This window comes from Scyliorhinus canicula, chromosome 18 (genome assembly GCF_902713615.1).
Source record: "Scyliorhinus canicula chromosome 18, sScyCan1.1, whole genome shotgun sequence".
Taxonomy (NCBI): domain Eukaryota; kingdom Metazoa; phylum Chordata; class Chondrichthyes; order Carcharhiniformes; family Scyliorhinidae; genus Scyliorhinus; species Scyliorhinus canicula.
In genome coordinates this window covers 106,312,084-106,325,861 of record NC_052163.1, presented here as the reverse complement: position 1 = coordinate 106,325,861, position 13,778 = coordinate 106,312,084, and the positions used below count along the sequence as shown (strand labels likewise).

Sequence of the window (13,778 nt, the reverse complement as noted above, 5' to 3'; positions counted from 1 at the left end):
ATCACGCTTTGTACAACACAAACTGTTGTATAAAGATTTGTCCTGCTTGGACCCAGCAAACTTTAAAACTATTGCAGAGAAGGGCCTTGAAGATGAAGCATTGGAAGGTATTATTAAGCTGTTTCCACAAATCAGCAAAGATCAAGTAATATTGGAATTGTTTTCTTTTGCTTCAAACTTTGATGTATTAAAGCTATTGCTTAATGATGGTGAGAATATGGATTCCAGTTGCAACAACTGTAAAATTTGCAGCACTTGCCCATCGTGTGTACTAAAAATTCTGGCATCCAACAGACTTCATGACAAGGCATATGATAACCTTTATGAACTTTATAAAGTCATCTGCACACTATCAGTTACAAGTCCAATGTGAGAGGACATTTTCAAAGCTAAAGATCATAAAGACAAGGTTAAGAAATTCGCTGTCTGAGGAGAATTTGGAATCATACATGTTGCTATCCATTGAAAAGGAATTGTTAGATGAATTGGATGCAGAAGCAATTATTGGCAGATTCGCACAATCATCTAGCAAACACAAACAATTGCACTTAATATAGTGGACTGCATGCAATGCTCTATTGTGCTTTTGAACTATCTGTTAATGTGCAAATTGTGCAGTAAACTATTTTAAAATATCAACCAATTACTTTAAAAAAAATTTAAAATAAAAAAATTCAATTATAACATTCTGTATTTACATTTGGTATCTACTGCCAGTATTATGTACAGTACATGTACACTGTGATTACTAAGAAATACACATTTTTTTCCACAAAAATCTTAATTGTACCCTTTTTTCCATATGTATTTTTTGAAAATTTTATTTATTCGTTATGAAAATTAAATGATAGCATTATAGTTGTGGGTGGGCTCCTGGCAACCAATATTTTTAGACCCAGTCCGCCACTGCTTAAAAGACTTCCAGTTTGGAGAGGGCGGAAAATAAGGTTTTTTTGTTGGGGGTGGCACGTTTCTTCTGTCTGCATTCAAGAGTCGGTTTTAAATGCAAACTAGGGTTTCCTGTCCCGCGCGTGTGTTTTTGAAGACCCAGGCAATGCTGTCTCCGCCAAGAGTGCTCACCGCTTGTGTCAGGACCAGAGATGCAGCAGCTGCATTCGCGGCGGCGCTCTTTTCCCGGCGCGGAGGAGGGGGCAGGGCTCTGCTGGTTGGTGAGAGTGAGGAGGTCGATTGTCTGTGTATGTGCGCGCGCGCGCGCGGAGTGTTTGCGGGGCGGGGCTGGGGCAGCAGGCGGCGGCGCGCGCGCGCGAGGCAGACGGTGAGAGGGGGGAAGGAAAGGCTGGCGGCCCCGGGGTGGTAGCCAAGGATCCATCTTCCTCCCCCTCATCCACCACCATCTCCTCCCCGACCCCCTCTCCTCCGCACCCCACCTTTTTTTTTGTTTAGGTCTTTGTCCACATCCAGCCCGCAATCCTGGAGATGGAAAGGAAGCGTTTCGAGTGCTCGGCACTCCCCTCCGGCTGGAAGAGGGAAGAAGTGACTCGAAAGTCAGGCCTGTCGGCGGGGAAGAGCGACGTCTATTACTATAGGTGAGTGAGTGGAGGGGAAGGCCGCGGCCTAACGGTGGCGGGGAGGAGAGGGGGAGAGGCAGCCCCAGCCTGCCTCCCTCCCTCCCCGGGGTTGGGATTCCTCGGCCTTGGCTGTTTGCTCCCCCCCCCCCCCCCCCCCCAAGCACTAGCCGCTTTTTGTGCACATTGTTCGGGCTCACTGCCTCTTTCTGCCCGAGGCCAGAGTTACACCCCCAGCTCCGCCACTCAGCAGGCTTTAAACTTTACATCTCCACATTAGGTACATATATATTGTTCTTTTGTCTTGCGCTCGGTGCCCGTTACAATCAGCAATCGTGCCTCTCCTCAAACTTCACAACCTCACCCCGTTCTTGGGCTCGGGTGTCTCACTCCAAATTGCACCTCCATTTACACACATACAGAGCAATATGTACATTTAAAGAAAGAAACGTTTGACATGGACGATTCGGAAAGTTACTTCCTCTGCTGGGCTGTTGGGGGAAAGTACTTGGGTGTCAGCTGTACGTTTGCGCCGTGGAGGGTTTTTTTCTTTCTTTCTTCCCGTGCCCACTGGCACCGCAAGTCCCAGGATGAAATCATCTCAAGTTGAAAACCGATTCATTCATGCATCGTCACTTTCTTCCTGTGTTGTACATTTCAGTAATGGCACCAGTCAGAGTAGCACTCAACCCACGTGGCTGCCAGACTCACTCTGGGCTCGGAGTCAAAACTTAAAAGGCAGTCGTTTCTTATAGTAAAATAAATAAAACTTTTTCAAGAGAAGTTTTTCATTCTGTTTCTTCCAGATTTTTTTTGTCTGATTTTGAACTTGCTGTTTTGATGGCAGGTGGAATCTTGACAGTGCTACTTTTAAGCATATGCAAACTGCCAAAGGCTTTGTAAAGAAAGTTGTGTACTTCCTGCTGGTCACGATATTTTGCAAACTTCCCTGTTTATGATGTAGAGAGATCTTTCTCGAATAGGATCCTCTAGATCATAGGCAACTGAATTCTTTGTCCAGGTGGCCACTCTTGAAGTGAGTATAGACAGTGAATACTAGTAGGCTGATGACAAAGGGGTATTGCATCTTACATATCCAAAGTTGCTGGATAGCAACCAGGAAAGGGAATCTCCATCCAGTTTTCCTCCTCATGCCCCCACCAGAGTTGGGAAGTTAATAACACAGGAAAGTCCTTTCATCCATTTAATGCATTGACATGTATTTTGTATCGCCTCATGCAAAAGGTGGTACCTAAGGGACCATGCTCCAAAGTAGCTCCTTTGGGACTGGTTGAAGAAATGTTTGAGTTCTTCATTCATTTCTGGCAGGATGGGGAACCAAATTGAAGGGTGAGGGGGTATGTGTTATGAGTTATGCAATTTAGCTAAGCCAGCAGTCTTTACCTAGTCTTCATTATTTGAAAAGTAAAAGGAATTGTAGGTTATCACCTGTTGGTAGAAATAAACTAATTACATCCAAAATTACACCAATTGTAGTAAACTAACTTTTTTAAACAACTGTTGCATCTATTCTGGACAATATCCATCACTTGCAACTTGTATCTCTGCTCACTGAAAGTGACATGGCTCCGCACATTTGTCCTCTGTTTAGGCTTACAATTGTCTCTGTATCTGCACAGGATATGTAAGGATTTACGAGGCTAGCCCAGTTGAAGATGTGCGTAAAGAATTTTCATTGTATCTGAGGGTGAAAGAAACTCGATGGAACTGAACATGAAAATAAAAATGCACTATTGATGTGAAAATAGTCCAATAGTCCAAGACAAAGTTTCTGTTTTAACTGCCACTCTATGCAAATTAAAATCATAAACTAAATTATGTAGAGTATATTTCAATTTATATGCACATGAAATAGGAGTTGGAGTAGGGCCAGTAAACCCCTCGCACCTGTTCCATCATTTCATCAAATCATGGCTAATCTTTTACTTCAGTAACACCTTTCAGCACTATTTCATTTTTCCTTAATTTCCATTAGCATTCAAAAATCTGTTGATATCTGTCATGGATATATAGTGGGCATCCGCAGTTTGCTGGGCTGTAGTGTTTCATAGGTTCATAACCCTTTGACTGAAGGAGATTCTCCTTATCTCAGCCCTGAATGACTAACCTCTTGTTCTGAAACTGATCTTTAGTTCTCAATTGGGGGGACATCTTCCCAGCATCTGCCATGTCAAGCCACTTAAGAATTTTATATGTTTCAATTAGATCCTCATTTGTTCTTCTAAACAATAGAGAATATAGGCCTAGTCTACTCATTCTCTCCTCAAAGGACAATCCCCTCATCCCAGGAAGCAGTTCAGTGAACCTTCATTGCATTCACTCTAAGGTAAACAATTCTAGTCCTACTCTTCTGATTTGATATATTTTTAGTTATGCCAGATATGCCAAAATTATACCACCGTTATTTTTATAGTATCTAGTCTTGCTCTTTGCTATTATGAATACATAACTTTCTACAGTGTATTTTTTTTAAATCCAATTGTTATGAATATATATTCTGAAGTTTTATCTGCAGTAATCAGAACCCAATTGTGCAATTGAGATTATGGCATAATCCAAAGCAAATGTCTTTGTTTAGCATCTTGCGTGCACTGCTAGGGGTCGGACAGCCGTGTTACAGTAGGATTTATTTAACCCCCAATTACAAAGGGGTACATAGATAGGTTAAGTGAGTGGGCAAAAAAATGGCAGATTGAATATAATGGAAAATGAGAACTTGTACCCTTTAGCAGGAAGAATGGAAAAACAGTATACTACTAAAATGGAGAGTAAGAGGTCTCCTTTTTAAGACTGGAGATGAGAGATTATAATTGCTGGTTCTTCATCTGTGGAATTATTTTCTCCAGAGAGCAGTGGAGGCTAGGTCATTGAAATTATTGAGGGCTGAGTTAATAGATATTTGATTGACAGGAAAGTTATGGTTTAAGGGGGACAGACCAGAAAGTGGGGTTGAGACCACAGATCAGCTATGATCACATTAAAGGATGGAGAAGACCTGAAGGTCTTCAATTGGCCTATTCCTGATCCTAGGTCCGATGTTCCTATGTAGCTCAATAATTCAGGATATTGTTATGCTGAATTGCAAAGGTTTATGCCAATTTATTCCTAAATCCAGCAGTCTTACAATAATCTATGCAGAAAATTACCAACTGAATTTAAGACATAGAATTGAAAAGTAGGAAACTTGGCGTTGATGTGAAAAGGATTGATCTGAAAAGGATCAACTAATCTAATGGGAGATTCACCTGCATGGAAGTGATATAAAATGGTAGGATATTAATTTGAAACATCTGTGCACCATCTGTAATGAGAATTTCACAAGTTGTATCTTTTGTTCTCACAGTAGAGGTGCACTTTATAAAATGAACTTGACTTGGTCTGCCAAACCAATTTTGTATTCCACCATTCACAGAAATACATAGCTTTCAGAAACTATGGGGGAAATTGAAAATACATGATTGTGCTTTCCACAGATCTTGTGCAGCAAACACAAATTGAGTGCAAATGTTGAGAGTAACTGCTGAGTAGGCATATATTACAATAGCTACAATTTGAAGGTTTATGAAATTATACATTTTTAATTGATGTGATCTTTGTTGGTTTAATCACGGTTGCCATTAAATCATTAATTTGTGCAATGAATAAATTATAGTTCTTGGGGATCAAATAAGCACCCCTAAAATAGTATATAGTTGTCTAGCAATAATATTGCTTTTATCACAGTGTGGTACTGTTGGTTCAACTAGCACCAACAGATTTTCAGAGAACGGGATTTACATTATTTGTACAAACATCTATGCAACCTAGGATACGGAATTGAAAATATTTTAACCAGCGAACATTTACTCTGTTGCAGAAGTCAAGGAAGTACCTGCTTGTGTAATCATTTGAATGATAACTGGCAAACAAGTTTGCTTCAATGAGGCAACGTAGTTTTAAATAAGTTTGCATGTGCAGCACAATATGCTGATTTGTCATTTATCTGCAATTCAACCCACTCTTGAATTGACAATTGTTGTGCTTTATGAAATTGGTAATGAAGAGGCAGTAGCCAGGATTCTTCATGCTATTTCATTGTCATAACAACTGCAAAGTCATTTGAAGAATTGTCTTTTCCAGTACTTACCAAACTTTTTCCACGGTGCCCTGGCAATCCCATTGGGGGCCACGGCCCACAGTTTGGGAAGCCTGATCTTTTCTCTTCAATGCCCCTGTTTTGTAGCACGTGAAGTACACTGCTTTTCCTTGGTGTATTTCCCTAAGACAGCACACCCGTATATCCTTGCAATAGCTCAATGTAATAATGATTCAACTACTTCTGTATGTTAGATTTGCAGAATTAAATCTGGAGGATTTTGAACATAAGTTTCATTTTCCTGAATCTGGCATTCAAAATCTATGATAATGACTTGGATGAAAGGACCGTCTATATTGCAGCAAATTCGATTATGAAACAAGATATGTAAGAAAATAAATTGTGTGGAGGAAACAGTCTGAGGTATGTGGAGAGGTTAAGAGTGGACGAAGGTTTGGCAAATAGAGTATAATTTGAGATCCACTTAAGCAGGAAGAATTGAAAAGTGGAATATTTAAATGGGGAGACTACAGAATTCTCTAGTGCAGAGAAGTATAGGGGTACCTTTGTACATGAATCACAAAGTTAACATGCCAATACAACAACTAAATTAGGAAGGCAAATTGAATGTTGGCCTTCATTGCTAGGGGGATTGAGTATAAAAGTAGGGAAGTTATGCTGCAGCATTGGTGAGACCACACCTGGTGGTGTTTTGGTCATCTTGAGGAGGAATATAATTGTGTTGGAAGCGGTTAAGAGAAGGTTCACTTGGCTGATTCTTGGGGTGAAGAGATTATCTAATGAAGAAAGGTTGTGCCGGTTGGGTTTATACCTATTCGAGGAATGCAATGCATTCTTGAAACACACATGATTCTTAGGGGGCTTGATCGCATAGATGCAGGGTGGATGTTTCCTCTTGGGGAATCTAGAGCGAGGTTTAAAATTAAGTTTATTTATATTTTAAAAAAACAGTTTCAAAATAAGAGAACTCCCATTTAAGGTGGTGAGAGTTTTTTTCTCTGAACGTTGTTAGTCTTTGGAATTCTCTTTCCCAGCAAATAGAGGCTGGGCCTTTGAATATATTCGTGGCTGATTTAAGGACTTTTGATTCACGGGGCAGCAGGGTAGCATGGTGGTTAGCATAAATGCTTCACAGCTCCAGGGTCCCAGGTTCGATTCCCGGCTGGGTCACTGTCTGTGTGGAGTCTGCACGTCCTCCCCCTGTGTGCGTGGGTTTCCTCCCACAGTCCAAAGATGTGCGGGTTAGGTGGATTGGCCATGCTAAATTGCCCTTAGTGCCCTAAAAAAAAAGTAAGGTTAATGGGGGGGGGGGTTGTTGGGTTACGGGTATAGGGTGGATACGTGGGTTTGAGTAGGGTGATCATGGCTCGGCACAACATTGAGGGCCGAAGGGCCTGTTCTGTGCTGTACTGTTCTATGTTCTATGATTGACAAGGGAGTTGATGATTAAAGTTAAGGCCAGCATCAGATCAACCATGATCTTATTGATGGCAGAGCTGCCATTATAGAGAATTATAATGGGCTGAATGGATATATCAGTGTATCAAGATAAGTAAAGTAGTTGAAAAATTTGATAGTATTAGAGCAGGTTAATATGTCATTAGATGAGGTCTGAGTAAGATAGGATCATAGAATATAGTGCAGAAGAGTGGAAGTTTAAAAATAAACTTAAATCAGGATTGATATGCGCTTTTGTGAACAGTAGTGAATCACTAGCTTTCGGAGCGCAGCTTCTTCATCAGGTGAGTGGAGAGATGGGTTCCACAACCACAACCCACCTCTCCACTCACCTGATGAAGCAGCTGCGCTCTGAAAGCTAGTGATTCAAAACAAACCTGTTGGACTTTAACCTGGTGTTGTATGACTTCCTACTGTGCCTACCCCAGTCTAACGCCGGCATCTCCATCATATATGTGAATGCAGTGTGTGTGGTAAGATTGGTGAACTATAGGCAAAGGTCGACGAAGGGAATTATATCATTGCTATTACAGACCTGTCTCAAAGAAGGTCGGGACTGGGTCTTAATTATTCCTGTATAAGATATTTTCATAGTCACGGATGTTTACAGCATGGAAACAGGCCCTTGGGCCCAGCTTTCCCTGCCGCCCAGTTTCTTTCACTAAGCTAATCCCACTTGCCCGCATTTGGCCCATGTCCCTCTATACCCACCCTGCCCATGTAATGGTCTAACTGCTTTTTAAAAGACAAAATCGTACCCACCTTACCGCTGCCTTTGGCAGCCCATTCCAATGCTCACCACCCTCTCTGTGAATAAATTTCTCCTCTGGTCTCTTTTGTATCACTCACCTTAGACATATGCCCTCTAGTTCTAGACTCCTCTAGCTTTGGGAAAAGATGTCGACTATCTACCGTATCTATGCTCCTCATTATTTTATAGACCTCTATAATTTCACCCCTAAGCCTACAACACTCCAGGGAAAAAAGTCCCAGTCTATCCAGCCTCTCGTTATAACTTGGGAGAGACAGGAAAGGAAGAAAATGAGGTGGGGGAGAAAAGAAGAAAGAGAATTGCAGTATTGATTAAAGATGACATTACAATACTGGAGGGAGAGGATGTTCCAGAGGGGTCAAGGACTGATTATTTTCTGGCGAGAGGTAAGAAATGAAAAAGGTATAATAACATTGCTTGGTGTAGTATATAGATCACCTACTAGTGGAAGGGATGTAGAGAAACAAGTTTGCAAAGAACTTGCAGGGGTGCAAGAATTACAAAGAATTATCATGGTGGACTTCAATTATCCAAATATAGATAGGGATAGTGCAAAGAGACAAGAAGGACCAGAATTGTTAGAATGTGTTGAAGATCATTTTGTGCAGCAGTATGTTTCCAGTCCAATGAGTTGGCCCAAGTGGGAGAGCATTTAGGGAACAGGAAGGGCGTCATGTGGTGCAGTGGTTAGCACTGGGACTGCGGCGCTGAGGACCCGGGTTCGAATCCCAGCCCAGGGTCACTGTCCGTGTGGAGTTTGCACATTCTCCCCATGGCTGCGTGGGTTTTACCCCCACAACCCAAAAGATGTGCAGGTTAGGTGGATTGGCCACACTAAGATTGCCCCTTAATTGGAGAAAAAATAATTGGGTACTCTAAATTAAAATATATATATATTTAGGGAACAGGGACCTTGTATCATAAGGTGTAGGTTGGCCATGGAAAAGGACAAGGAGCAATGCGAGCAGGAATAATCAATTGCGGAAAGCCAACTTTGGTGGGATGAGAATGCATCTGCATCAAGTGAGTTGGCAGCAAATGTTGGCAGAAAAGATGGTGACTGAACAATGGGCCACCTTCAAAGAAACTGTATTGCAGGCACCGCTAAGGTATATTCTCTTGAAGGGGAAAAGTAGGACAAATTAATCTAGAGCGCCCTAGATGGTGAGAGAGATCGAGGTAAAGATGAAAAGGAAGAACTGCATGTACAGCAGATGCCGGGTAGAAAATACAATGGAGATGAAAGAGAAAATGCTGGAAAATCTCAGCAGGTTTGGCAGCATCTGTAGGGAGAGAAAAGAGCTAACGATTCGAGTCCAATGATTCTTTGTCAAAGAAGACAGAGAAAGTGGTGAATATTTATACTGTGGAGTGAGAATGAAAGATGAGTCATAGCCACAGAAACCAAGGGGAAAGAGTGCTAATGGCAGTCCCCAGAGAGAACAAAAGGTGTGAGAAGCCAAACAGAGAAACTAACATCAGAGGTTCAACTGTGACAGATGGAGATGTGGGGGGAGGGGAAGGGGGAAACAAAGAAGTAAGGAAATGTGGATAAGATTGAGGGGGGAGGGTTAAATATACATGAAGAAAGACAAAGAAAGAAATGGTAAGAGACAGTTGAGATGAAATGGGATGAAAACAAATGGGTTGAGGTGGGGTAGAGCTAATCATCTGAAGTTGTTGAATTCAATGTTGAGACCGGAAGGCCTAGCCGGAAGATGAGATGTTGTTCCTCCAGTTTGCGTTGAGCTTCACTGGAACATTGCAGCAGACCAAGGACAGACGTGGGCATGGGAGCGGGGTCTTTTGTTAAAATGGCAAGCAACGGGAAGGTCGAGGACCTGAATGCGCACAGGCCGAAGGTGCTCAGCAAAGCAATCACACAGTCGGCGTTTGGTGTCTCTGATATAGAGGAGACCACATTGGGAGCAGCAAATGCAATAGACCAGATTGGAAGAGGTGTAAGTGAAACGCTGCTTAACCTGGAATGAGTGTTTTAGGCCTGGGATGTTAAGCATGGAAGAGGTAAAGGGGCAGGTGTTACACCTGCGATTGCATGGCAAGGTGCCATGGGTGATGGGAGAGGTACTGGGTATGGTGGAGGAATGGACTAGATTATCTCGGAGGGAGCGGTCTCTGTGGAATGCTGAAAGAGGGAGTGTAGGGAAGATGTGTTTGGTGTTGGCATCATGCTGAAGTTGGCGAAAATGGCAGAGGATTATGCTTTGCATACGGAGGTTGGTGGGATGAAATGTGAGGACGAGGGGTCTCTATCCTTGTTCTGGGAGGGAGGGGAGGGGGCGAGCGTAGTGGCGCAGGATATAGACCGCACACTCTACAATGGCGAATCAGGCTGAATAGAGAAGGTCCAGGTGGCAATGGAAAAAAACCTAATAAGAAAAGCAAGAAAAGAGCATGAAATAACATAAAATTGGAGGTCTTCTATAAGCCTAAATAATAAAAGGGTGATAAAAGAAAGATTAGAGTTGATATCAGGGATGGTAGGCGCAGTGGCGAGCAATGGTGCTGAGGGTCTGGACCATTCCATGTTGAGTATGCACATTCTCCCAGTGTTTGCATGGGTCTCCTCTTTCTCTCTCTGTGTATCTCTCCCCCCTCTCCCTCCCACCACCCCACACACACATGACAAAAATGTGCTGGCAAGGTGGATTGGCCACGCTAAATTGCCCTTTAATTGGATAAAACAATTGGGTATTTATTGTGAAAGAGTTAATCATGGTTTTGCGGCTGAAATAGCAGAGGTATTAAATAAATACTTTTGCATCTTTACAAAGGAAAAAGATGCTGTCCAGACAGAGGTGAGAGGTGTTGGTAACTGGTGCACTCAAGGAATTTATTGTTGAGAAGGAGAAGTTAGAAAAGCTATCTTAACATGCCAGGACCGGATGAGATGCATCCAAAGGTATTGACAGAAGTGAGTAAAAATTGCAGAGGCAATGGTGTTCGTTTTCCAGTCTTCCTTGGACACGGTGAGTACAAATGATGTGTGGATGGAGTTTTCCCCCAGAGGGTGGTTGGAGTCTGGAACAAACTTCCTGAGAAGGTTGTGGAGGCAGTTTGATCGATGTATTCAAAAGGAAATTCGATTGCTATCTGAAAAGAGAATCCGCAGGGTTACAGGGATAAGGCAGCAGTGGGACTAGATCAAATGCTCCTTCAGGGAGTCAAAGCAGAGTCAATGGACCAAATGACCTCCTATACTATAAAGATCTGTGAATGGCCTACTATTTCTTACTTGATTCAATTGATACTACCCAAAGGATAGCTCTGTAATTGGGTGGGGGGAGGAAAGTATGTCATAATTGGTTTTTTTCCCAGTTAAAGGGCAATTTTTACCTGACCAATCCACCTAGCCTGCACATCTTTTGGGTTGTGGAGGTGAGACCCATGCAGATACGGGGAAAATGTGCCAACTCCACACAGTCAGTGACCTGGGGCTGGGAGCGAACCTGGATCCTCGGTGCTGTGAGGCAGCTGTCCTAACCACTGTGCCACAGTGCCGCCCTAAGTATGTCGTAATTGTAAACACAAATCAAAATCATATATTTGAATTGGTGTTGGTACATGGTATATGTGTCCTGTATTATATCCTGGAATCATTCTTGGACCAGATTTTGTAGTTATAAAGCAGGATTAAAAAGCTCTTGTTCAGTTTGTATATATTTTAGTGATATATCAGTTTCTGTTGTTTTGTTGTCTTCCTCATGGCTCAAGCTATAATTTATGAAAAATTTCTCTCAAAATATTTAAGTTTCCTGTGTAAGATGCTAAAATAGCATTTCACAATAATGATTCAACTGGGATTGTTTTGCGTCTGTACACTTTCATTTAGTATACCCCTAAAAGGGATAGGGGTGGTGGGGAATGGGTAGAGGGATTGTAAGAAACCACAAGCTCTCAGAAGGAATTATTGTTCATCCTAGGGCACGTCCATAGTAATAACAAAACGTGCTGCGGGGGCAGCATGGTACCACAAGTGCATAGCACTGTGGCTTCACAGCGCCAGGGTCCCAGGTTCGATTCCCTGCTGGCTCACTGTCTGTGTGGAGTCTGAACGTTTCCCCCGTGTCTGTGTGGGTTTCCTCCGGGTGCTCCGGTTTTCTCCCAGTGCAAAGACGCGCAGCTATGGTGGATAGGCCATGATAAATTGCCCTTAGTGTCCAAAAAGGTTAGGAGGGGTTATTGGGTTACAGGGATAGGGTGAAGTGGGGACTTAGTGGGTCGGTGCAGACTCGATGGGCCGAATGGTCTCCTGCACTGTATGATCTATAACATTTATGAATATTTTGAGCCAATTATTGACTTAATTTGCATTTATAGTATCTTCAACATAGTAAAATGTTACATGCTTTGATTTTTTACAATTTATATATTTAGTGGTGTTTATCAACTGTCTGAAAGAATTATTTTCCCAGAATCTGTTCATTATCTCTGGGGAGATTGCTTCAAAAACGTTTTCCTGTGCTCGCTCGCTTGCTCGCTCTCTTGCTCTCTCTCTCTCTCTCTCTCTCTCTCTCAACTCCCACCTAGTCCTATTCTGCTGCTGTTAAAACTTCAGGACTTTGTATCAATGATTGCAACTTCTAAAAGATCTTTGTGTGAATTGAAAACTAAAAGTTGTTTCAAATTAAAAATAAGAATAGCTGCGCAGAATCAGTTATGATTAATTTATTCCATTAGACGATTTATTGCCCATTTTGTCATCAGTAAGTAATACTCAGCATTGAAAGTCTCGCCGAGACAATGGTAGTGTATGGTTGAAAATTCAAAGCCATGCCCCTCTGATATGCATATGTTGGTCTCATCTTGAGATTTGAAATTTATGGTGAGTAGGAAGCCCAAATGCTCCATCCTGGAACTATGATCTGTACAGATCTTAAATATTAAATACACTTAGGTTGATTTGTGAAAGTAATATTTCCAGAAAAAGCAAAGTTCAATTATACATGTTTATCATTTAAATTACGATACCAATCCCTTGCTGTCTAAAGTGCTATCATTCTGAAGTTCTGCAATGATCTCAGTGAAGGTGATGGGGTGGGAAGAATTCAAAATGCTTAATTATGTTCCATTTCCATCCCCTCTTTTAAATTGTGTTTCTCCCCTCTTGTTTAGGTTGCCTGTCCATCATCACGCACCATTCCCTGGCCAAGAAGAGAGGCAGGTGATCTGCTACCAGGCCTCTGCCAATGTAGCTCTTGAGCTGTCCACTAGGAGGTGCGTGAGAGTCCTTTTTCTTCCCCATGGGGAAGCGTGTGACACCTTCTCCTTCTCTAGCGTGATTGAGATCAGGAGATTGGTATGTGGGGATCATGGGTCCAAACGACTAACACTGTAGAAGTTCTAGAGTTTCTGGGACTATGTAAATGTTGTTACAAATTTAATTTCCTTGATTTTTCAGCTTTATTATTTTTCCCTTGAAGTCTCCCTGCACAGGTCACCTTTCCTGGCTGAGAACATGTTGTGGTATTCTACTTCCAGACCTCTGCCAATGCTGCTGTTGAACCAGCAGCTTGGAGGTTTTTGAGAATAGTCTGAAAAAATTGCACTTTCTTCTCCTCTCCCCTTCCTTTGGTGAAGCTCCTGTCCTTCTTTTGCATGGCTGTGCTCTGCATCTTGTGTGGAAAACTGAGTATCCAAAATGTGTTACTATGCCATGCCAAAAGGTTAATTGTTAGTGATGTCCACTAGTGTAGATTCTACATGGTTTCTTGGATTGTCATGACTAACCCCATTTAAACTGAAAAGTAAATAAAAATATGATCATAATGCCTTTCGATGAGCAAGTGGTTTTCATACTAGATTGCTGTTTAGTTGACTGTTATCTGTGACCGTGTAGAATGATGGTTTCAATAGCATGTCCAAAGTTCTTGCAGCGTATATA

General features: G+C 42.1%; 1 protein-coding gene across 4 annotated transcripts in view; it reads left to right on the top strand.

Annotated features, from left to right (window-relative positions):
- The first annotated feature begins 1,244 nt into the window (after positions 1-1,244).
- mbd3a (methyl-CpG binding domain protein 3a) overlaps positions 1,245-13,778 on the top strand; it is a 33,355-nt gene continuing 20,821 nt past the window's right edge. Inside the window, exons 1-2 of one of the 4 annotated variants that reach the window (XM_038777121.1) lie at positions 1,245-1,547; positions 13,010-13,111. In XM_038777121.1, the coding sequence (XP_038633049.1) occupies positions 1,438-1,547; positions 13,010-13,111 (212 nt within the window). In that variant the 5' untranslated portion in view covers positions 1,245-1,437. The remainder of the gene's footprint in view (positions 1,548-13,009; positions 13,112-13,778) is intronic. The other 3 variants (XM_038777123.1, XM_038777124.1, XM_038777125.1) reach the window with 3 other exon arrangements.